The sequence below is a fragment of the Crotalus tigris genome, unplaced genomic scaffold (genome assembly GCF_016545835.1).
Source record: "Crotalus tigris isolate CLP2741 ecotype Arizona unplaced genomic scaffold, ASM1654583v1 scf7180000018048.2368360, whole genome shotgun sequence".
In the NCBI taxonomy this organism is placed as follows: Eukaryota; Metazoa; Chordata; class Lepidosauria; order Squamata; family Viperidae; genus Crotalus; species Crotalus tigris.
The window spans coordinates 1,945,613-1,972,032 of NW_024096794.1; the positions used below are offsets into that span (position 1 = coordinate 1,945,613).

The following is a 26,420-nucleotide window of genomic DNA, read 5'->3' on the forward strand; positions in this document are numbered from 1 at the left end:
TCTCTATTCCGCAGGGCATGTGCAGCGGGTAAGATCGGCCCTGCCCCTATTCCCACCCCGGAAACTTCCTCTACCCAGGACATGGATCCCCTGTTTTCAGAACCGGTAGTCCGGCGTCAACAAATCCCCTGTCCCCCTTTATTCCTTAAAAACATTCAGGGACAATGGGAGTCCCCGGCCACCCAACCTTCCCAGGCGGGAACAGCGCAAAGCAGTAAATATGGCACCAAATTTAACAGATCTGTTGGAAGTGCCTAAGGTGGATGAATCCTTAGCCCCACTATTCTCAACCTCCAGGTTACCAAGAGATGTCTGATGCCCTTAGGGCAGAGGATAAGAAATCTTAAACTAGCCTTTCGTAAAGCACACCAAGTTTCTGCGTGGGCAGCAAAGGCGGCAACCTCCACCTCCTTTTTTGCCAGAATTTCCCTCATCTGGCTTAGACAACTTCAGGCAAGGATTCCCCTAGAGGAGGTGAGAGTACACCAGGACCTGACCAAATTGATAGCGACCTCAGAGTACATGGCAGACGTATCCTTATACACCGCCAGGCACTCGGCCCGAGCAATGGCTTTGGCTTAAGAACTGGAGGGCTGAGAGTAAACACAAATGGCGTGTGGCCACGGCCCCATTTAAGGGAGGTTGGCTATTTGGGGAGGCACTATCTGGTGGAGAACAAACAAAAACAGAAGGTAATCTCTCATTTGGCTAGGAGACCAAATAGGCAGTTCTTTCCCTATACCAGCTGTCAGTCCTTTCGGACAGGTCCAACAACAGAGGCTGGACAAACATCCCATCCCTTTGCTCCCAAGACTGACTGTTCATTTGACAGGACAAATTATAGGGACTGACCCCGACACCAAACCCAGAACAAGTCTTCCTTTCGAGGCAGAGGAGGTCGTCCCTTTCATCGCTCCAAGTGACTTAGGGGAGACCCTCCCATTGGCTGCAGACTTGCTCTTTTTACCCACCAATGGGAAAACACAACCACAGACTCTTGGGTACTATACACCATAAGGGAGGGTCTGTCCCTGGAGTTTGTAACCAAATCCATTGATCATTTCGTCTCTTGTCCAATGTTAAGAAACCCAATAAAGAGGGGTCTCATGACAGACACCATTCGGCATTTATTAAACATCAGGACCATAGAGGAAGTCCCAGTGGACCAGGTAGGGAAGGGATATTATTCCATTCTTTTTGTGGTTCCAAAATCCTCAGGGGGATGGAGGGCAATCCTCGACGTCAAGGGCCTGAACTACCATCTCCAATATCGGAAGTTCAAGATGCAGACGCTCCATTCCATCCTGGGCAGCATCAGGCGAGGGATTTCATGACCTCCATCGATCTCACAGAGGCATAACTACACATCCCCATCCTCCTGGATCATCGCCAATTCCTGTGGTTTTGTTATCTCAACTGCCACTTCCAAAACAGGGCTACTGCCATTCGGTCTCTCGTCAGCCCCCAGGGTCTTCCAAGATCCTGGCTGTCCTCATGGCACACTTAAGATTGGTACCGATATGCGTCCAGTGTTACCTGGACGACATCCTGATCCAATCATCCTCCATCCCGACCACCCAGTCGGATCTGGCCCTAACAATCAGAACTCTTCAGGACCACGGGTTCTCGATAAACTTTCAGAAAAGCCAGACGGTCCCCTCAATCCACTTCCTACACCTGGGTGTAGTAATAGACACAAACTCTTGTCAGGTGTACCTGTCAAAAGACCATCGAAACAGCATCCGAGACCTGGTCCTCAGGGTCTTCAGGGAGCGTGTAGTGACACTAGCTTTGATCTCCCAGCTACGGGGGAAATTAATATCTTGCATAGCAATAGCGCCTTGGGCCAGACTACACTCTCGGACTCTTCAATGGTTCCTGCTCCCGTTCCAGAGACTGGGCACCAGTTCCTCCAACCAACTGGTAAGGGTTCCCCGTCAGGTCCTCCGCTCTCTCGACTGGTGGACATCCTCAGCCATGAGCAAGGGGGCACTCTTCAAGGAGCCTCACCGAATTCTTCTGACCATTGATGCAAGTCTCTTCGGCAGGAGTGCACACCTCCAATCTCAGATGGCTCAGGGTCAACGGCCGCAGTTGGACCTGAAGCACAACATCAATTGGTTGGAGCTCAGGGCAATCCATCTGGCTCTCTGCCACTTCCGCCTTGAGATTGGGGGGGCAACATGTGTTGGTTCTCACGGACAATGTAGCCGCAAATGCTCACGTGAACCGGCAAGGGGGCACTCATTCCAGATCCCTCAAGATGGAGCTCGGTCGTTGTGTTCCTGGGCAGAGATCAGCCTGCTTTCCATCAGGGCCAAGTATATTTTGGGAGAGGCGAACCGGAAGGCAGATTTCCTCAGCAGGTCATCAGTGGACTATTCAGAGTGACGGCTGCACCCAGATCTCTTCACGGAGATCACAGACAGGTTTGGCCATCCGATCATAGACCTGTTCGCCTCGCTGGAAAACGCCCAACTTCCCAGATTCTTTTCACGCTTCCCCTCTTGGGCAGCAGAGGGGACGAATGCTCTACGCAGCCCATGGCTACGGGGCCTATTGTACACCTTTTCTCCTCTCCCTCTGATTCCGGCAGTTATCAGGAGGATACTACAGGAACAGGCAGAGTTAATATTCATTGCACTTCACTAGTCAAGATGACCGTGGTTTGCAGACCTCGTGAGCCTTTCCACAACTTCTCTGTGGCAGATTCCCAACAGTCGCATACTTTTAACACAAGGGGCTCTACAACATCCAGACCCCCAATGGCTCCAATTGGCTGCCTGGCGCTTGAACGCCGCACCCTGACACAGGAGTCATACTCGTCAGGCGTGATTGACATGATTCAGGCTGCCAGGAGACCAGCGACTAACCACATTTACGATCATACTTGGTGGAATTTCTGCCACTGGTGTGACAAGAACCACTTGAGTCTCTCTGAAGCGACCATCCCAATGGTCTTGGACTGTTTGTTGGAGGGATCAATAAGGGGTTGTCACACAACACTATTCACAGGCAAGTAATGGCTCTCTCCACGTTGCTCTCCTGGGACAGATCAGAATCCTTGTCTCAACATCCCATGGTACGCTTCTTTCTCAAAGGAGTTACGAATAGCAGATCGCCCGTGGTTCACAAGTATCCCTCCTGGGAGCTACCTCAGGTTCTACAGGCCCTAACTGCGTCACCCTTTGAGCCCATCAGAACCTGTTCTTTGCGATCGTTGTTGCTCAAGGTCGCCTTCCTGATAGCCATTACCTCCGCCAGACGCATCTTGGAGCTGGCAGCTTTACCTATCAGGAAAGATCTGTGCATATTTCATGAAGACGGATGGTTCTCAGGTTAGATCCCGCCTTTATCCCTAAGATCAACACGGTGTTTCATAGGGCACAGGAGGTTATTCTCCCAGACTTTTGTCCCCGTCTGTCACATGACCTGGAACAGCAATGGCACATATTGGACGTCTGCAGGGCCTTGCGCTGTTACATCAAGTGCACGGCGGCCTTTCATAAATTGGAAGCCCTCTGTCTCATTCCAATCTTCCTCTATGGGGCAGAAGGTATCCGCCTCTACCATAGACAGGTAGATCAGGGCGTGCATAGGAGGGGCATATGTGGTGCTTTCCCTGTCAGTTCCAAGTCTTGTGATGGCACATTCCTCTCGCAGTGCTGCCACCTTGGCTGCGTGGGCAACACAAGCATCTATAGAGGATATTTGTAGGGCGACGACATGGTCTTTGCCTTCCCTTTTTATAAGGCATTACCGACTGGACAAGTTTGCATCTGCAGAGGCTTCCTTTGGTCGAAGAGTACTGCAACAGGTAGTGCCAGGACCAGGGACACAGGTCCCAATGACTCCCTCCCATAGGGACAATGGGGCTTCGGTACGTCCCATTGGTGGATTCTCCATCCATCATGCTGGAGAAGGAGCGTTGGCTTACCTGAATGCCTCTTCTCAGCATGATGATGGGGAATCCACGCCCATCCCTCTGGAGGTCAGTTAGGCCCCGTGTCAGGGGGTTGCTCTTTTTTCCTTATCTTGGGAGTCATGTTAGACTATCGTCATTGGCTCCGCCTTCATTGAAACTGGGAGGTCCCAGGCCAGGACAGGCGTGACAATTTTGACAACTTAGTCTGATTGGGCAGGAGGACTGAATTAACCCATTGGTGGATTCTCCATCATCATGCTGAGAAGAGGCATTCAGGTAAGCCAACGCTCCTTCTCAGAACTCATTTCCCTTTTAAACATTATAGAGAATACCAAAAGAGCTATTGTTGGTATGGGTTATAATTATTGATTTTTTTCCCCTTCTATCCAATCATGGTCGCTTCTCAGAAACTTCCTGGACAAGCCACTGCAGATTTCTTGATAAGGTTTTTCAGAAGTGGTTTGCCATTGCTTCCTTCCTAGGGCCAAGAGAAAGTGACTGGCCAAAGTCACACAGCTAGCTCAGTGCCAAAGGTAGCAATAGAACTCATGATCTACTGGTTTACGGCATATGTCTTAACCCCTATACTAAACTGATTCTTCATTTCTTTATGGTTTTAACTTACAAAACATTAACTGACTCCATTTTTTTTTTTAAAAAAGGGTTTATAATGTGCTTTTATATATTTCAAGAAGTGTTTGCATTTCCACAAATCGGAAGAAAAACCTGGTTTTATGAATCAAAGATTTTGTGAGTAGGGAAGCAGAACAAGTGAAAAATTAAGCTACATTTCTTGTTTGACATTCATTTAGCCAGGTATCTTTCTTTTACAGCTACTTCATCTAGTATTTCAAGCTTGTTATTACTGTGTCCACTGAGCCATGATTTGCTGGAATAGCTCATAGTTTTTAAAATAATGTCTGAAAAATGTATTTGTTTTTTTCCACTAAATCAGTATTTCTGATTTTTAAGACATCTTAGCAGATCCTAATCTTTTTGAGCTCACAGAAATGTAAATATTTTTTATATTATTCCTCTGTGAAAGAAATGCAAGCAGACGAGAAAAACAGCTTTTTGTCTTTGTCTTTTTTTATGTCTGAAGAATGAATTTTGTCTACTCTCTGACGTAGGAAATCATAGTTGGATATTTCATGCTTATTATCCATAGCTTAGTCACTGAACTATGATTATTTACCATATCTGTAGCTTATAATTTTCCTACAGTTAATCCTCAACTTAATTGAGCCCAAAATTTCTGTTGCTAAGTGGGACAGTTATTAAGTGAATTTTTCCCCATTTACGACCTTTCTTGTCACAGTTATTAAGTGAATCACTCTGGTTCTTAAGTCAGTATCACAGTTGTTAAGTGAATCTTGCTTCCCCCTTGACTTTGTGAATCACATGAACCCAGGACACTGCAACTGTCATAAATGTGAGTCAGTTGTCAAGCATCTGAATTTTGATTACATGATCATGGGGATGCTGCAACAGTCATAAGTGTGAAAAATGGTCATAAGTCACTTTGTTTGGTGTGGTTGTAACTTCAAATGGTCACTAAATGAATTGTTGTAAGCTGGTGACTACCTGGCACAAATCTACATTGCCAAAGTTTGGAATGTTGATATTGATCACAGCTAAATTTGGTTTTCAGATTATAATTGTATTTTTTTTAAAAAAGAATATGATTTATTGTTAATATGAATAATTTGCTATGAATTGAAATCTTAGACATGTCTTGTCCACAGAGTTTACAGAGCTCTGCAAAAATGCGTGCTTTGCAAAACATAGGCAGCTGCTTGTTTGTGCAATGAAGCAATATGCTAAACAGAAAAACCTGTAAAATTAATGAACACTGCCTCCTCAAAAAGAATATAAGAGGTACATCCTACTTCTTCTCTTCTCTCCCCCTTCTCACCATTGCAGAGTTTATATTGCCCATATCACTGTATTTCTTGCTGCTAAATGAGCTTTGCAGCAGGAAGTTAATTTTCTGCCAGTATTGCTTTGGGCTGATGACTAAGGATGTTTGTATATCCATTAAATGTGCTGCCAGAACATGTCCACCATTTTCTGCCCTTTCCATTAAATGGTTGTCAGTAGGTTTACAGAACTGTTTCGTTACTCTGCTCTAATTGCAGAAAGACTTCTAGATGTGATGAAAAGTCTCCATAAAAAAGTGAAACCAAAATCTTGTTCAGAGATCTGGAAAAATAAATAGAAATGCCACGAGCAGTTAAATTAGATTGTTTTTTGTATAGTCACAGTACAATTAACAGATACCAATATTTTTCTTAATTTTTATTTGTGAAGGTAAAAAATACTAAAAATAAAAATTTAGAAGGAAATTATTTTTCCCACACAACAGATAATATCTATACAGGCATATAAAACTACATATTACTTGTGATAGGTGCATTCAGTAACTATGTTAATCCTTTGTTGGTTATATTTGATTTTGAAATAGGAACTTGTTAAAATTGTATCTGGGATGCATTTTTATTTCAAAAATGGCAAGAAGGAAATGATTAATAGAATGTGCAGAAACCAGAAAAATGAGCTCCCATTAAAACAACCCTATATATACCATTCAAACCACCTGAGTTTATCATATTTTAATGAAACAATACTCAAAATAATATAGGCTTAAAAAAAGTTTTTAAAATAATATTTGGGGCTGATTTGTCTCACTGATAGCAGTCCCTCAATTTCTGATGTTTTGAAGTGAAGAACTTTATAGTGATTCAGATCCAATTGCCAGTATTTCTTATGGCAGGAACACTCTAAACATTTTCTTCTGTCAGAATACACTAAAATTACTTTATTTTTAAAGTTTTTTTAAAAAAATAATTTTAAATTAATATATCTGTGCTTGAAGCTAAGCATTTAGCTACTACCTCAGCAAAGACCAATCAAAACTGCTATACAACCAAGACACAGGACAAGAACAATGCTATACAACCAAGACACAGGACAAGAACCATCTCCACATAGACACAGATATCTCAAGCAAAATGTAAATAGCACAAAATCTGAACAATGCAGGACAACAGATATAAAGTTTAAGTGATCCCAAAGAGCTTAGTGATTTAAGTTTGGATATTTTTAAAGAACTCTGGAAGCTCAGCACTGTAACAGAGCACAAGAATAAGTAAATATTGCAAATTTATATGACGTTTGCTCATGACTTCTTCTCCCAAATAGCATGATCAAACAATAGTCAGCTTATTTATTTCAAGGTCCAAATAGACAATAGTGAAAGAATCTGGTTTTTTATAAAACAAGATAAATATGATTGATTTAATATATCTTTATTTTTGATTGTAGGATAATTTATTATTAAGCCATGAGTTATATTCATTTTTGTCATCCAAATCTTATTAATGAAGTTTGCAAATAACCTTTTCTTATCAGATTGTGGTATGGCAAAAAATGATACATATTTAATTTTTATAGTTCCATACGGAGGCAGGAGCAACTGCTACTAAAATAGTAAATTCGATAAACACTTAAAATATTTAAATTCTAACACATAAATTTAGAATATCCTCTTGAAAGTATTTTAAATTTAAGTAACTTGGCTTAATTTGTTTCAAGTTCAATAAATTGGACATAAATTTAATAAATTGAATATAAATGGTCAATTTACCTTTCTAATTCTGTAGCCATGATCAGGTTGTCTCCTCTGATAACGTCTCTTCTACTGTGCCATAAGAATTCAGAAGCTAGGAACAGATGTTACAAATAAAGCGTAAGGCATGCTTGACAGATATGTCTGAACATAATGTTTCATCAGCATTACAGGGGTGTCATATGAATAAGTATTATCATGACCATAGACCAGTACTTGAAATAACTTGCAAGAACTAACATGTCTTGACAGTAATTCCAAATATAATAACATAGAACAATTGGAGATCACACAACAATCAGAAAAGGACTACTAATTTTGCTAGCATCCGCTGATTATTTATTACTACACTATGCATGTGCCTATGCAAAATTTTGACAGATTGCAATAGGCTACCTGTTTACAAGTAAAGTGGTGAGAAAGAATGCATCTAAATGGTCTACAAAGTTTATTAAAGCAGACATAAGTTTATAGTATAGCTTCCTATAAAATCTCCTGTAGTACAAGATGCTCAACTAACATTAAATTGATCTTCTGAAAATGCTTTGCAGTTATCAAGCAATTCCAAGGTAGTATGCCATTTAATTGGATACACATTCAACATTATCAAGAACCACCATTCATTTATTTTGCAACTCAATTTTCTGGAATTGTTATTTAAGAAGTATCCTAGTTTGATCATAGATCATGGACCTTTGAGAAAGGCAATAGGACATCTTTTAGGATGAATGCAGTTATCAAAGATTATTTGAGGAGCCAGACTTATTGGCCAGAAATTAAACATCAGTAGATTAAAGATTGCTAGCTAAATGAGTCTCCACACTAAGTAAATCAGCCTCCAGTGTGAAGGCAGTACTGTGGTTGCAGTTGGGCTTGAAAGCACTGGCATCAGGAATAAGGATAGCATTATTTCAAGGGGAGAATAACTGGAATATGAACCTAACTGAATTCTGTATACAAAACGCCAATGACCTGGTTTAATATAGGTTGGCAATAAAAGGCCTAAAATTGCCTCCTTTCAAATTTTTATGTATTTATATGATTTCTGTACCCACCCATCTCAACAAGTGACTCTATTGGTAGAACTGTAAAATATTTTGTGAGGCATGAAATTTCTAACACTAAATATGTAAATAATTTAAATTGCCTTGCATGATATTGCACTTATTTATCTTAGGGCAGGGGTGTCAAACTCGCAACATCATGTGACTTGTCGCAACGTATCGTGACTTTTTTTCCATTGCTGGCAATGGGGTGGGCGTGGTTTCATCATGACGGCACTTTGACAACCCTGTCTTAGGTTTTTGGCTAATAGAATCGATATAGGAAGGAAACTGAGCAAGGGTTGCTACTTCTGTAAGAAACATAATGTCACCTGTATATAGTAGCACAGATAAACTTTTTTAGAAGTTTATATAAAAGTTAAAAAGCAAAAGGGGAATTAAACAGACATGCTAAATCCCTCCTTATTGGAAGGTATTAACATTGTTTGAGGTTTGTAGAAAATTTTTAGGAGTGTTACCTCATTAATTTGATATTTTATTTTTCTGTGAATGTGTGCAAGGCCTGTTCTTTATATTATACATAATGAATTCATTTTCTTTTATTAAGCTGTTAGATGTTCCCTCTTCCTGTCACAACATTAATTCTTTCCCAGAAAAATCACACCTCCAGACATATAGCAGTAAGAAAATATATGCTAGAAAACTAAATCTCTTAATCAGTTGCTACACTGATATGGAATTTAAATTACTTTTAGGTTTTAGACAAACTAAAAATCATCAATATTAACTTTTTTAAAAAAAACTAATGTCATCACTAAGCAGCTTTTGAAAATATGCTGCTGCTCTTAATACTTTTCATGTTTTTGAAGTTTGTAATGGTTAACCTATCTTCTTTTATTTGTTATATTCTAGAAGGCTTATTTCAAAGTATATTTTACATTGTTCTAATTAGAATTCTCCCCTCACTTTTTTGAGACAAACATTTGAAAGTGTTTTGAATTTAGTTTATGAAAATTAGCTGCACTTAAGCTGTAATTGAAACTCAGGTGGTGGTCTAGAGAAATTAATTAAAAATAATAGACCCATGTTCCTAAATTCTAGAGTTCTCTGTAGACATCTTTAAGGGCATATAAGTGAGGGCTGTAAAGTTGCTAGCATTACAAGAGATACTAATTGATTGTGGATTTTTTATTAAAATAATACTCAATTCCACATGCTCTCTGAATGAAGTATAATTAAATTCTGTATCAATCAGTTCATAAGCCTACTTCTGAGATTTCTCTGTGTGATACCAGCTGAAGATTCTTTTAACCTGGAAAGTTAGTTATCTTCTAACTTGGAGATTTGTTTAAATACTAAATAAATGCAGTTGGGTGTTTCTGTACTGATTAAAATTGCTAAGGAGAGGTAAAAGAAAATGAAAACAGGCAGCTCGCTGTAGTCATTTATACACATTTTTGCAAATGTGAAGCAGGTGGATTTCGGGGAGGGGGGGTTTCCACTTGAAAACTCAGTAAGCTCAGCTGCTAGTGCTAGAAACAACAGATGAATCTGAGCACATTTTTGTGTCTTGGTTGCATTTAATATAAACTGATCTAATATGCATTTCTCAAATTTACAAGCAAAATTGCACGCAATTCCCTCCCCCCATTTTTTTTCAATTTTTCCAATGTAGTTCCCTAATAAATATAAAAGTTTGTGCATGAAGGAAAAAAACACATAAGAGGCTTACAAATGGAAGTAAGCTTTAAAATGTATGGTTTTTCATTTTAAAGAAGAATGGTACTTCTGATGGTATTAGCAAAAAAAGATTTATAATTTTGTTATTTCTCCTTTGGTATGGTCTTCAGATTTTATTGCAGGAAAGATAACCCTGAAACAATTTCAGTTGCGTTAATTTCTTTTTAAACAAAAATAACTGGGTGTAATTTGCTTGGTTTTCTAGGTTATAGTGGACAAACTAGTAATGAACATTGCCTTGTTTGACCTTTGTTATGTAAATACATATTTTGTTGCATTCTATTTTTTGTCAGGCCCAACCCAAGAATGACATAGAATAATCCAACCAAAGTACAGTTCTTTGTTTGCTTACATCCAGTAGATAGAATCTTGACAGACTAAATTTTTACTACTCTCACCCCTGAATCTCACCCTAGGGAGTGGCTATCCTACACTTCCTTTGATTCCTATTCAGCTCCAGGCCATGATGCCTATTGTGAGCTCCTAGGAGTGTGTCAAATTCTAATAGGGATTTTGCTGATACTTAAATTGTTAATTGTTGGCCAAAGTTCCGAACAAGGATGTTTTAATCAGAAAATACTGTTGATGTTGAATAGGTATTTCTAAACTGACAAGTCTCTGGATAGATTCTAAAAGAATTAACCCAAAACACAACTCTAAAGATAGCATATTCATAATAAAATAATGGGATGCAAGTTCATAGAAAGCTACAGTAATTGTGTTTTCCTCGTTGAGTATAGAACACATGGATTTAATTGATTGTTTAAAAAAAATTAAATAAAACAAATACATTTTAAACATTTCCTAAACCCATGACCTAAAGTTGCAAGGAATACAATATGAAGAAATCCGTAATTTGAAATGACATTAATTGGTGATAAAGTCAGTTCAGAGCGCAGATGATGTTTTCTGCCTTACAGAATAGTTCAGCTGTTTTCAAAACAGTTAACTAAAATAGAACAATTTTCATTGCCACTTAAAAATTTTCAATAAAATAGCACCTTTAGTACCATTTAATGATTTACTACACCGTTATTTCTATTTTTAAATACTTGTTAAATATATAAGCTGACCTTTCTAATGGAATAGTGCTCATTGAATTGAGTCACAATATCTCTTGCAGAGAAAAAAAGAGTATAACCAGTTTTCACTCATTTGCAAGTATTCGTAACTTCTGTGTAAAATATAATATTTTATATATTGAATAATGTATTTTCTGGCCTTGTAACACTTCTTTAACTTTGTGTCGTGTTAGATTTTCAAAAGAAGCAACCAGATGATGAGTCCACTCCCAGCACAAGTAACAGCCAATCGGATTTGTTCTCTGGAGAAACAAATAGTGACAACAGTAATACCTCTCTATTGACACAGACTGTTAACTCCAACCAGCAACTTTCGACAGAACTGAATGTAACTTCTTTGAGCAAAGAAGAATGTAAGTATACACTCTGGGAGGAGGTTACAGACTAGGCTGTTCTGGAACTTAAGGATTTTAGCTCTTTAAAGTTAGGGGTAGAGAAGAGCTTGACAATGATTGTCAAGTGCTAATTAAAGTAAAAGAATCAATGTTTCCTTCCTATTTAGATATATTTATAGATAAGCATTCAGTTGCTTATATATATCCATTTCAGAATACTTCCAGTTTAATCTGTGAATCTATAATTTAACTGTGTTAAGAGTATGCTTTAGAGACAAATTTTCATTGTAACATTTCTGCAGATTCTTTTTAAAAATATAGATGGTACCGTGCACCATGGGGATAAATAGTTCTTGCAAAACAAGTTTTTGATGGTCATTTTGCTCTTTCATTCTGGTAGATTGATAGTTCTTTTTAAAAGCATTACCATTCATATTTTATGTACTGTATGCTGTTTATATAGTTCACCTTTAAAATGCTGGAAGATGTGAGGGTCTGGATGGGGGTGAACAGGCTTAGACTCAACCCTGACAAGACCAAGTGGCTGTGGGTCTTGCCTACCAAAGGTCAACTGGATGGTCCATCATTAGTCCTGGGGGGGGGTAAATTTACCTCCCTCAGTGCAGGCACGCAACTTGGGTGTCCTCCTGGACTCACAGCTAAACTTGGAACAACATCTATCGGCTATGGCCAGGCGGACCTTTGCCCAGGTTCGCCTGGTGCACCAGTTGCGGCCTTATTTGGACCGGGAGGCTTTACTCACGGTCACTCATACCCTTGTCACCTCAAGACTGGATTACTGTAACGCGCTCTACATGGGGCTACCCTTGAAGAGCGTTCGGAGGCTGCAGTTGGTTCAGAATGCAGCCGCGAGAGCGATTGTGGGCGCGCCAAGGTACGCCCACGTGTCACCTATCCTCCGCGAGCTGCACTGGCTTCCTGTGGGTCTTCGGACGCAATTCAAGGTGTTAGTTATCACCTTTAAAGCCCTTCATGGCATAGGGCCAGGTTACTTACAGGACCGCATACTGCCGCACAGTTCCCAGAGACCGGTGAGGTCCCACAGATTGGGCCTCCTTCAGGTCCCATCGGCCAGACAATGTCAGCTGGCGGGCCCTCGGGGAAGGGCCTTTTCTGTGGTGGCTCCGACCTGGTGGAATCAACTTCCCCCCGAGGTTCGAACTACTCCCACCCTGCCGGCCTTTAAGAAAGCCATTAAAACTATCCTGTTCCGGCAGGCCTGGGGCTGATGTCCCCGGGGGGGGGGCAGGATATGGTCGGACACGCTGTATGAATGTATTTATTTTATTGTTTTATTGTCATATTATTGTTTTAATTTTGTACGCTGCCCTGAGTCCCTTGGGATTGGGCGGCATACAAATTTTAGAAATAAATAAATAAATATTTTTCTTCAATACCATACAAGCAAATATCTACCCCTTTCTCTCCCTGGATGATGTCATGCTTCAGAGCATTCGTCAAGGCACAGCAGAATGCTGAAGTGGACTCATCCCTATTTGTTATCTGATGGAAACTATTCTGTCATTGGATACAGCCCCAAAGCATTTGTCATATGATTCCAAAGAAAACTAGTACAAAGAAAAGTTATAAATAAGGGAAACTTGAAAGTTGTTAAATCATTCTTCTTCGTTTTAGTTTTAATAAATATTTTGCCTTTGTATTATTATTATTAAATATAGTCTCTGCCTTTCAGATCAAGCTCAAAAAAAGTGTTAAACTAGCCAGCACTTTAGAACAGAAATGCATTAAATAGTGGAAAGGCAATTGTGCTCAGCTTCCAGAGGGAGAATTTCACAAAACTATTGTTGCTATCTCATCATACCTACATATGTCCAATGTATAAAGGCTAGAACTCCCTGCACTTTGATTTGGAATCTGGGATAAAGATCTTTTAGATGGTTTTCTACTGAAAATTTAGAACAAAATTAGATTGTTTAGTCAGAGGTAATTGTAAGAATCAATAGAAATCACCAGGCTTTCGGCAGAGTACAAAAAGATAAACATAACTTGTACAGTAAAACATTACCTACCCTGAAATAGAATGAAATAAATCTCCCCTCATATCACATGAAAACATGGCAGAAAAAGAACAGCTCAGTTTCTATCGGCTTTGAAAAGCTATCTGAATGTTAAACATATATTAACTGAGTGACTTTGAACCCATTATTTTATCTTAGTCCAATCATCCCATAAGGTTTTTGTAAGGGAAAACTGCCTTGATTTATTCAAAATAAAGCTCAAATATAAATCTAACGAACAATAACCAAATATCAATGCTATCATCTTTCACTGAAATCTGAACATTTAAAAAATTTCTATATGTATAGGACACCCTGAAATTAAATTTTGTCTTGTCTCTCTGTCTACACACACACAGCTTAAGAGTCACATGCATCTGTGCGCCTATCACTTTGGCCTTTGCTTTCAATGTCTTCTCTTATTCCTCCTTCAGGCCCTGGTACTTTCCAGCTCTTTACTAATGTTCCTGTCACTTAGCACCATTACATCTATTAGCACCACTGTTTTTCTGGTCCTTGTCTACTACTATGATGTCTATTTTGTTCACCAGTACCATCTTGTCCATTTGGATCTGGAAGTCCCAAGTATTTTAACTCTGTTCTTCTCTATAACCTTCTGTGGAATCTTCCATCTGGCCTTGGGAGGATCTAGCCCATACACTGTGTAGGTGTTCCTGTACACAATGCCAAGTACTTGGTTGTGCTGTTCAGTATATGTTGCTCCTGCCTGCATCTTACACTCTGCCACTATGTATTGATTGGACTGTCTCTGAGGCCTCTCAAATCTGTATCTTCGGTACTACTGTCTAGTGTGCTGATCTATGGATCTCATGCCTTAGTGTTGTCTTTCCAACCACTGGTAGGATTTCCCAGTTCGAGCCACCTTAGGTATCTGTCAGTGGTACATTCCATGCTGGGTCTTGTCTTGGTACTTCCTCCGCTTGATCTTCCTCCATGCCTGCTGCTATCTCAGGCATTCTCTCAGCAGTTCATCTTTGGGTGCCATCTTATTGATGTACTACTGGATGCTCCTGATTTCATTCAGGACAGTGTCTTTGACACTCACCAAGCTCCATTCAGCTGATGTATAGTCTCTGGCTGCTGGGCTTGGATTGGAAATCTCTATACATTGTAAGGAGATTCCAGGTTTTTGCATCCATGTCCTTCTTTGGTCAGCTCACGATACCAGCAAGGTATCTGATGACTGGCATGTTGACCTGTCTTATCCTTTGGTGGGAGTTGGGTATTGCTGCTTTCCTTGCCTCCTTACCATGATTCCCAAAGTACTTATAGCTGATCTGTCTGTCTGCTATGTGATACACTGGTAGTTTTACCCCATCAGTCATACCTACCTTTCCTCTCTTAACTACCATCCAGTTATACATCTTCAGTCCAAATGATATCCCAATGTCCTGACTATAGATCCATGTCAGGTGGATCAGCAAGCAGATGTCTCATTGATTCTTAGCGTACAATTTAATATCATCTGTACAGAGGAGGCTGATGGTACCCATCTTGAACTAGTACCTATATCTAGTCCTTATCATTATTTGGCTGACGGGGTCAAGCCTATGTAGAACAGCAGCAGGGACAGTGCATCACCTTGATATATGCTGTACTTGATGGCCACTTATGGAAGCTGTCTTGAGTTGACTTCCAGTGTTGTCTTCCACAATCCCATTGAGTTATTGAAAACGGTCCTTAGTGCTCTATTGATTATGTATAGTACCAGGCATTCGTAGATCCATGTGTGTGACATTGAGTTGCATGCTTTCCTATAGTCAATCCAGACTGTGCTTTAGTTTGTTTAGATCTTGAGTCTTGGTGATTGCTCTATATATGAGCAATTGGTATTGAGTCTCTGGTGTGTTTCCACTCTAATGCCCTTCTGAGCAGTACTTAAGTATTGCCCCTTATGATCCTGTAGCTTGATGCCTGACTTTAGGACTTTCCATTTTGTGGATTGGCAGATTATTGGCCAGAATAATCTCTTAAAGCAGGGATGTCAAACTGCCAGCCCGCGAACCGGATGCGTCATCTGGAAGCCGTGCCCACTCCATTGCCGGCAATGGCAAAACCAGCCCGATATATTGCGCAATGTCACATGACATCACGAGTTTGGCATGTATGTCTTAAAGGAAGGGTAAACCCCTGTTTATTTCAAGGCTACAGGAACCACTGCCTCCTGCTAGGAGACATTTACCACACCTTGTACTCAAGCAAGTGCCACCTCTCAGAAAACCTTAACCAGAAGGGTATAAGTCCAGACTGCAGGGGGCAGAGCTCACAGCAGTAAGGACCCTTTCATCTTCCTCAGGATTGACTAGCTTGAACGTTTCACAAATAACCAATCCAGGATGTGCCTTAATCACTTCCATTGTATCTTCCCTATTTATATTTAATATAAAATACTAGTCCAGACCTCAGACTCTTCTTATTTCTCAGACTCTAAAAATCTGTAGCAAACCTTCTTGCATCAATATACAAAATGGGCAAATCTGCTTGGAGCAAATGGTAACTCAACTACCTTGAATGTGATGTGAGTCAGGAAGAGCTGTATAAGCAATAACTAGTGCTTTGAATTCTATCCAAGCATCCGCTAATAATCATTAAAGTGTCTGCAATATAGGCATTATCTTGTTGAACAGCTGTTACCCTTCAGCAGTAAGCCAATGCAGTTTGCACCTGCTGTGGTTTCTGAATAGCGTTCAGAAGTAGCCTCTTGTAGAGCGTGTTACAGTAATCCAAGATTTCAACTTTATCATTATTATTATTATCCTGCCCACCAATGCAGTGGAAAGGCCCACATGACAGCAGTGATTCCAGTTGTCACAGCAAAAATGCTCAAACAACCCACAAACCATCAAAACCTTGTTCTATCTCTAACTTCACCACTTCTGTCATATCCACTTTGATCCCTCTTAAATTTAAGGTCTAGGAGTCATCTGATTTTAACTCTCTCTCCATTCTTTTAGGAAATTGGTGTGCAATTTCTTTTCTTTTTCCCTTCATCAAACCTCACATTTTTTTCTTCTTAGTTCTTCCTTGCTCTTCATACATTAGTCCTTACCTTTGACATTTCATGTTCCAAATAATTGTACATACTACAGACTCTTTTTAGTGTCATCCCACTTTATCTATATCACCCTTCACTGCTAGCTATTCAAACTAGTCAAACCCCAAAACCTGTAAGCATTCTGGTTTCTTTTCTACACAAAATAGTACAGGACTCCAAACATTACCTGATGTAATTCAGCTTCATTAAAGTAGCAACCTTGGGTGACCGTGTATTGGTAAAATCAATTTAACCTATTGACTTTTTCTTTTCACAACTCAGTATTTATTTTGCCTACCACACGCATAGAGACATTTGATTAAAATAGTTCTGCCTGTATATTTCTCTGCAGATGCCCAAAGCTAATGATTGTCCACTTCCTATTCTCTATTGCTTTGATAGACCTAATTGTTATAGTTACGTCAATTATATTATAAAGAAACACAAATGTGTTAACTCTGAAATTTTGGCATAGTACAAATAATAGATATGAGGTAGCACAAGCCAACAACATGTTTGAAAATATTATCTATACAAAATTCTTGATGGCTTTCTGCTAGAATGATTAAATAAAACCAAGGTTAGATTTATGAACAGTTTCAACAGTTTTCCTTCCTTGCCCTCCCAAACAGAAGTTTTCTTCTGTGTTCAGATTCATATAATTTATCAGAACTAATTATAAAGCAGATGGAGCTTTTCTAGTTGATAACCTCAAAGTTAAAGTTTCTTTCCCATAATGAAGAATGTCCAAATTGTAAATGTATTTTAAATGTTGATTTAAGAGTGTTTTCCCTGTTTATCTTGTTTTACAGAAAATTCCATAATGCAAATGTTTTTCCATTGCAATATTTCTTAAAAGATTAATATTTTTCAGCACAGTACACTTCTGCATAGTATTACTGAATAGAGTTGCCTGCATTTCAGTAAGAATAGGAGCATGTGATCATTAACTTCATTTCCACCAAAGTTTTACTGTCCTTAGTTTAAAAAGACATCATTCTCCAGCAGGATGACTGTAGAGTCCAAATGGATGGGTTCTATGACGGCCTTCCTGCCTGGCAGACTGGGTAAAAACTTCGGCCACACCCCTTCCTTTGGGCGTGACCCCAGTTTTGACTCAGTCTCGAAGCCTGGTACAAGTGCGAGAGGCAGCTCTCAGAAACAAACGAATTTAAACTCAAAAAAAAAAAAAAAAAAGGAATCCCCTCTTCTTCCCTTGACAAGAGAAACTTCCCGGCAGCGATTAGAACAGGATCGGCGGACTCGTGAGTGGGGCTAGCCGGGGAGGCTCGGAACGGGCCGGATCGCTCGCTTTCTTCCGGCCCGCCGAGCAGCTGTTCGGCGCGGGGGGGGGGCTTCACCGGGTTGCGCGTAGCCCTCCGGGCCCTCCCAACAGCTGAGCAGCCGGGCCGAGGGAGCTGAGCGCCACGGCGCGAAACAGCTGAGCCGCGCGGGAAGCGGCAAGCCAGGTCGCCGCTCGGCTGCGATCGGCTGAGCGGCGCGATAAACAGCGCGGCAAGAGCAAAGCCGGCGCTGAATTCCCCTATACCCAGAGGAAAGGCGCAGCCCCTCATGACTAGAGGAGTCTTCCTGATTGCAAAAATCAGGATCCGCCATTACTCTTGAACCTCGTGGATTCCCGGGCTTCCATTGGGAGGCGTGGCTTCTCCCCCATTCACCATTTTGGAACTTGATCTTCCCGCCTTTTCCCCTTGGGGGCGGGGCCTTCACCCGGACTCCATTTTCCGGCAAACAAAGGGCTTTTTCCCTTGCAAGGATCTGAGGTTACCCAAGGAAACTGAGACAGAGGAAGGAAGAGGGAAAGTAAAATAACCGTTTCCTATCGTGGTCTGTTGCCACAGCCACAGACTGGGGGAGAGAGAGAGACATATGAACTGCACCTTGTCTGGACTAGGTGAGGAGGTGAGGAGGAACATTCTTCCCTAACTGTTCCCATAGTGGCCTTTAGTCACTGCCTTGCAGGATCTTCGGTCCAAAGAATCCTGTCTGTCCGGCCATTGTTTGTATAGGCAGAGGAGGGCACAGTCCCAAGCATCTGCCTCTGATCTGCGTACCTCATTCCCCCATCCCAGGCATTTCCTACTCGGGGTGTCTGGCACAATGGCAGACAATGTCTCGTATTCAGTCACACAGGTCCCTCAATTGTCCCCCCCACAACAGCAGCGAAAACGCAGATCCTCTGAATCAGAGGTGGGGGGGAAGAAGAAAGCTAAAACAAAGCACCTTACTCAGAAGGGACAGTCTAAAACGGCTGAGCGAGAGGCTCTGAGGAGACATTTGGCTTTAGAAAGACAAATTAGCAGGGCACAGAGAACCAATGCCAATGGGACAAATTTGGTTTCCCCTGTCCCAGTGGCGACCAGCACAGAACCTACTGCCGAGGAAGTGCTCAAGACTTGGTCTCCTCCTGGGGAAACTGAACAGTTAGATTCCTCCAATCCCTCCTCACCAGCTTCTTCCCCCTCACCCGACCACACTCCAGCGCCTCACCCCAGCGACAAAGCGCAGGAGAACATATGGTCGGCACGATTTCAGGCATTCATGCAGGATGCATTCTCCCAATTCATGGTCTCCAAAGGGCAAGTGGCCTTTCACACACCCCGTAAGGGACGAGCTAGGCCACCCCCTACCAACATCTCTGAATCTTCCTCTCAACTAGGAGAGGGTGACTCAGTAGATCTTGACATGTCAGACATGCCCCTATCGGAGGACGAGGAAACCGCACCTGAGCAGGAGACGAGCTCTGGCCTCTTTAACCCAGCGCTCCTAAAATCACTCCTGATTAAGGCAGTTTCCACAGTCAGCCTAACATCAGTACAGGATGAGAGGCCATCGACTAGCAAGGAGGCCAACCCTCTGTTTGCCAAAAAGGTCCCACAGGACAAGTACATTCCATGTGCGGAGGTCTTCATGACCACGCTGGAGGAACAATGGTCCTCACTTGCAAGCCCACCGGCACCTAACAGCGCGGAGAGGAAGCTTTTCAACCTATCTCCCTCCTTCTCTAACATGTTAGAGGTTCCCACTGTAGATAACCCCTTGATCTCATTATTCTCTACCTCCGCGATTCCAGGAGACATGGCGGAGGTCTTGAAACCTGAGGAGAAGAAATTTGAACACTCCTTCCGGCGTTCCCACATGGCTGCAGCCTGGGCGGCCAGAGCAGCCACCTCATCATCATTCTTCGCGAGGGCCTGCATCATGTGGCTGAGGGAACTGCAGGGCACGGTGCCTCCAGACCAGGTCAGAGTACACCAGACATTGGCCAAACTCCTCGCGGCCTCTCAGTTCATGTCTGACGCTTCACTGTACGCAACAAAGTATGCGGCAAGATCCATTGCGGCCACAGTGGCCTCGCGTAGGCTACTGTGGCTCAAAAACTGGAAGACAGACCTGAGGTCCAAATGGCGTCTCTCGACGTCCAAATACAGTGGAGAGGCCCTATTTGGTTCCATTCTGGATCCACATGTCAGCGAAGGCAGAGACAAGAAAAAAATCCTAGTACATCCATCAAAGAAGTTAGACAGGAGGGGCAGTCAGGACTTCCGGAGGCAGGGCTCCCGCCCAGGAAGTCCCTGGGAATGGAGGCAGCCCTTTCGATCAGGGCAATCCTGGGACTGGCCCAGAGGCTCACGATCCTTCTACCCGAGACAGGATCGAACCCAGGATCGCCAAAGCCCGGGAGCCAGGGGCCAGTTCCAGTCCAGACGCCCATATAGAGGAGCGGGAGGCAGATCCTTTAAGCGTACCAAGTGACGCCAAACAGGATACACCCATCGGGGGTCGGTTAGGAAATTTCACCGAGGTCTGGGAACAGACCACTACCGACGCCTGGGTCCTGGAAACGATCAGGCATGGCCTGACCTTAGACTTCTGCTCTCCCCCGCCAAACCGGTTCATCAGATGTCCCATCTCCAGAAGAGCACACAAGACAAGGCTGATAACTTCGGCCATAGCTCACCTCCTGTCAATTCAAGCAATAGAGAAGGTACCAAAGGAAGAGGAAGGAAGAGGATTTTATTCTATCCTCTTCGTTATCCCAAAGACATCAGGAGGGTGGAGAGCAATCTTGGACCTGAAGGGCCTGAACTATTTCATAAAGTACAGGAGGTTCAAGATGCACTCCTTAAAGTCCATACTAGCCAGCGTCAGGGAAGACGATCTACTATCCTCAATAGATCTCACAGAGGCGTACCTACACATCCCCATCCACCCCAGCTACCGGAAATTCCTCAGATTTACCTACGCGGGGCGACATTACCAATACAGGGCATTACCCTTCGGACTGTCGTCAGCACCAAGGGTATTCACAAAGATCTTAGCTGTACTAGCGGCCCATCTCAGGTTGATTCCGGTTCGCGTCCAGTTTTATCTGGACGACATCTTGATTCAGTCCAGATCTCGGGAACAAGCAAGGACAGACCTCAAGACCACAATCCGAACCCTACAGGGGCACGGATTCTCGGTCAATCTAAACAAGAGCCACCTCATTCCCTCAAGGAGACTGCAACACCTGGGCGCGGTGATAGACACGTCACAGTGCAGGGTATTCCTTTCCCAGGAGCGACTGATCAGCATATCCAAGCTAATCCACCAAATTCAAAAGATCAGGAGAGTGCCCTTGCTACAACTCTCGAAGCTCCTGGGAAAGATGATATCTTGCATGGGCATCATCCCATGGGCAAGGCTCCACTCGAGGGAGTTGCAGTGGTTCCTCCTACCCTACCAGAGGAGGAACCTCAGCACCTCCAACAGGAGTGTGCTGGTACCAGCACAGGTGATGAAATCACTAAAATGGTGGCTATCCCCCATGACACTCAAGGGGAGCATATTCAGGGAACCGAACAGGGTCACGCTCACGACAGATGCGAGCCTGTTCGGATGGGGAGCCCATCTGGGGACCCAGATAGCACAGGGCCAGTGGGGTCAAAAGGACCTGTCACACAGCATCAACTGGCTAGAGCTCCGGGCCATACACCTGGCCCTCCGTCATTTCTCACACCTAGTAACGAGGAGACACGTCCTCGTGCTTACAGACAATGTAGCAGCCAAGGCACATGTAAACAAGGAGGGAGGAACGAGATCAGTGGAACTAATGAAAGAAGCATTGGCTCTGGCTCGGTGGGCAGAAGCCAATGTGAGTTCCATCAGAGCGGAACACATCTCAGGGGAAACAAACACCCAGGCAGACTCCCTGAGCAGAGCCAAGGTGGACCAGTCGGAATGGCGTCTGGACCCGGCTCTCTTCGAGGAGATCTCCCGGAGGTTCGGACAACCGCACCTAGATCTATTTGCCAACCACAAGAATACACAACTCCCCAGGTTCTTCTCCAGATTCCCGTCCCCGGGATCGGAGGGAACGGATGCTCTCAGGTGCCGGTGGCCGGCGCAACTCCTGTACGCCTTCCCACCGCTGCCACTAATACCGGCAACCATACGCAGGATGATCCTGGAGGGCGCAGAAATGGTCTGCATTGCCCCTCACTGGCCGCGGCGCCCGTGGTTTGCCGACCTCGTGGACCTTTCGATATCACCTCCGTGGAGGATTCCACCGGACAGGGTAAAACTCAGTCAGGGCAAGCTTGTACACCCAGATCCCCAGTGGCTACAACTAGCCGCTTGGCATTTGAGCGGCAAAGCTTAACTAAACAATCTTATTCTGCAGGGGTGATATCGATCATACAGGCATCACGAAGGGCGTCCACCAATAGGATTTACGACGCTACATGGAAGGGATTCTGTAGGTGGTGCGCTTCGCTTCACCTAGACCCGACCGCAGTATCTATCCCCAATATCCTAGACTACCTATTGGAGGGTCTTAATAGGGGCCTGTCAGTCAATACCATCCGCAGACAGATATCGGCCCTCTCAACCGTACTCTCCTGCGACAACTTAACTTCCCTAGCACAACATCCAGCGATTAATGCCTTTTTAAAAGGGGCGTCTAACACAAAGCCCCCTGTCATACACAGGTACCCGTCCTGGAACCTGCCTAGGGTCCTTCTAGCCTTGACATCTGCACCCTTCGAACCTCTTGAAACATGCTCACTCCATCACCTATCACTGAAGGTAGCTTTCCTTGTGGCAATTACTTCGGCAAGGAGAATTTCAGAACTAGCAGCACTGTCAGTAAGGAAGGATCTGTGTACCTTTTTCAAAGACAGGGTCGTTCTTAGACCAGACCCGACCTTCATCCCGAAGGTAAATAGCACCTTTCACAGATCTCAGGAACTTACGCTTCCTGATTTCTGTCCAAGACCCAAACATAAGCTAGAACACAGATGGCACAAGCTAGACGTACGGAGAGCACTGTGTTTCTACGTGAAACGCACCTCGGCTTTCCGAAAGACTGAAGCATTATTTGTGTCCTTTCAACCATCAACTATGGGAAAGAAGGTATCTTCTTCCACCATAGGCAGGTGGATCAGAGCCTGCATAGCGCAGGCCTACGTCTCACAGGATTTGCCAGCACCCACTCAGGTGACTGCCCACTCAACTCGGAGCGCAGCCACATCTGCGGCGTGGCTAACGCAAGCTCCGGTGGAGGAGATTTGCAGGGCCGCAACCTGGTCCTCACCTTCGGTTTTCATTCGACATTACCGTTTAGACTCCCTAGCAGCAGCAGACGCGGCCTTTGGCAGAAGAGTTCTTCAACAGGTCGTATCTGCTCAGAGTTCGGTAGCCTAGACATTCCCTCCCAGGGGGACATGAGGGCTTTGGTATGTCCCATCCATTTGGACTCTACAGTCATCCTGCTGGAGAAGGGGCGTTGTCTTACCTGAACGCCTTTTCTCAGCAGGATGATGTAGAGTCCAAGCCCACCCAGAGGATAGGTCTAGGCAGGGATATAATAAAGATATAATAAAGAGCTGCAAGGTTAATTCCAACAAAGTTTCTCGCCTAAGTCAAAACTGGGGTCACGCCCAAAGGAAGGGGTGTGGCCGAAGTTTTTACCCAGTCTGCCAGGCAGGAAGGCCGTCATAGAACCCATCCATTTGGACTCTACATCATCCTGCTGAGAAAAGGCGTTCAGGTAAGACAACGCCCCTTTTATGAACCTTTATCCTTCCAAACAAACTTGACAAGATGATAAGTTTAACTGTTCTGCAAGAGAAACATTTGTAACATTTTGCTTATGTTTCAGTATACAGTATTAAAGTCCCATTGAATAGGAATAAATTTAGCGGGGTTTTTTTTATTCTCCTTCAATGTCTGAATATTCTTAGAGAAAAATCTGTATTTTAGAAGCAGTTGGATTTGGTAAGATATGTATGTCATTGCAATGATACAACAAAAAAGTATCAAGGGACTATGAAGGATTAGGTAGGAAGGCAAAAGATTTAGGAGCACATGATGTATTTTCATCCATGCTTCCAATAAGATGGTTAACATCCAGTGAGGGACAATTTCAGAGGAAAACGTCTGGCTGAAGGATGGTGTCATCAAGAAAACTTTGGATTGCTAGACCATAGTCTATAATGTAAACTCAATGCTACCTACATGATGGGCTTCTGTCAAGAGATGGGATACACCTCACAAGGACTTAAAATAATGTATTTAGAAGACATCTTGCTTGGGTCATCCAAAAGCCTTTAAACTAAATCTGGTGGGGAAAGAGGCCAATTTCTAGGACCAAACCCAAAGGGTAAATTTCAAGATAGTGAATTTGAAAACAGAAATGGTGGAAAGGAAGGGGCACTCAGATATAAAACAGTAGACACAGAAAGCAAACAAAAGTTCAGCCATAAAGGGCTCAGATGACTACACACTAATGCTCAAACTATGGGGAACAAACGGAGAATTTGAAGTCCTAGTACAGTGGTGGCGAACCTATGGCACGGGTGCCAGAGGCGGCACTCAGAGCCCTCTCTGTAGGCACGCGTGCCATCGCCCCAGTCCTAGGCCTTCAGCTGGGTTTTATAAAACCTTTTCGCTTTAGGTCTCCACCGCCATGTGCAAAAAAAAAAAAGGTTCAATCAATCAATTTCAACTTCTCGCAGGAAAAAAAAATCTTGCAAAGTTGGAATTGATTGATTGAACTTTTTAGTCCCACCCAGTCTGCCATTACTACCGCAGCCACGCCCAGCCAATGGGCCACACCCACCCAGCACCCGACGATGCATGTGGGTTTTGGGTTGCAGTTTGGGCACTCGGTCTCTAAAAGGTTCGCCATCACTGTCCTAGTACATGAGGGCAGGTATGATATTGGTATGTATGATAAACCTGGTTTGATGGAACTCACGATTGGAATATACTACCAGAAAAATATAATTTAATCAAAAGAAACTGACCTCACAAAAGAGGAGGAGGAGCAGTCGCACTTGTATGTGTTTTTCCTGTGTTGGATGGAGAAAAGAGATCAAAAGATGAGACAGTACAGAAACTTGAAAGTACAGATGAAAGGCATGAGAAATAAAAATAATAAAGTAATATGAAGCAGATAACTTTGCTATACAAATCTTGTAGGATGCAACACTTTAAAAGAATTATGTAATTAGAATTTGAATAGAAGGACCCCCAATAGCGATAAAAACACAAATTACTAAAAAGAAATTGCCAAAGTTTTCTACACGTGACTGTATGTACAGATTGAGAGCAGTAGCTCTAAAGATTTCCCTGACAAATTTAGTTTCTCTTTGGTTGTTTCTTATATGTTTGTGGTCTTTTTCAAAGATTATGCAGATAAATTAGGAATCTTCCAATTGCACACATTCATGGATAGATTTAAAATTTAGACGGGTTTCCCAAAGTACAGTATAAGATTTTTGCTTATTTTGCTTAGAACATCTTTTTAAATGCCTCCATTATTTGCTACCAGTTCCCAGAATGGTATTTTTAGAAATAGGCTATTAAATTCATGTATACTCTTTTGACATTTTGAGTTAAAAGCATGTAAGTCTTTTTAGTGCCATATTTTGAAAGCATTTTTGAAATACTGCATTTTGCATATTTCAGCTGCCATTTCTTTAGGTATCTTCTGTTGGAGCCTCAGAATTAGGTTCCTAAGGATATCTAGGAAGTATTCATAAACAAGTATTCAGTTACCATCTGGTTTGCACCAGTGCTCTTCCTTTATCTCCACTCTGGTTATTCTGCCAATACTTAAGAAGAACCATTTGTAAGCCACTCAGTCACCATATGTGAGTTGGATGGCCATACAAATGTGTTTAATAAATTAATAAAATCGTAGATCTGCTGTTTGGTACCACTGATGTCTAACTTTATAAATTTCCAGTGTATACTTGTTTATAAAAGCAATTCTCTAGCTGAAGAAAGCCAGCTGCCATATAAAAGCCCTTTAAAATAATTAAGCCTTTAACTGAATGTTACCCAGCACTGAGGTACCAGTATATTTGTTGTAAAGGTATGAATCATTTGGCAATACTTTTAAAATGTAGTTAACTTTGAAACAAAATTGCTTTTGTTTTGCTGCACAAAAGGAGGATGAATCTTAATTTATTGATCTGTTTCATTTTCACATATCTATCTGTGTATTAGACTAAATTAGGCTAAAACTAAAATGCTGGTTATAGAAGAAAGTATTCTTCCTCCTTCACAGTTGGACCAAAAGAAAATAACTAATGGGAGAAA

General features: G+C 42.5%; 1 protein-coding gene across 3 annotated transcripts in view; it reads left to right on the forward strand.

Annotated features, from left to right (window-relative positions):
- Positions 1-26,420, forward strand: part of ZFAND3 (zinc finger AN1-type containing 3) — a 125,236-nt gene that overhangs the window by 62,925 nt on the left and 35,891 nt on the right. For all 3 annotated transcript variants that reach the window (XM_039347053.1, XM_039347054.1, XM_039347056.1), the window contains one exon: positions 11,553-11,732. In XM_039347053.1, coding sequence (XP_039202987.1) covers positions 11,553-11,732 — 180 coding nt within the window. The remainder of the gene's footprint in view (positions 1-11,552; positions 11,733-26,420) is intronic.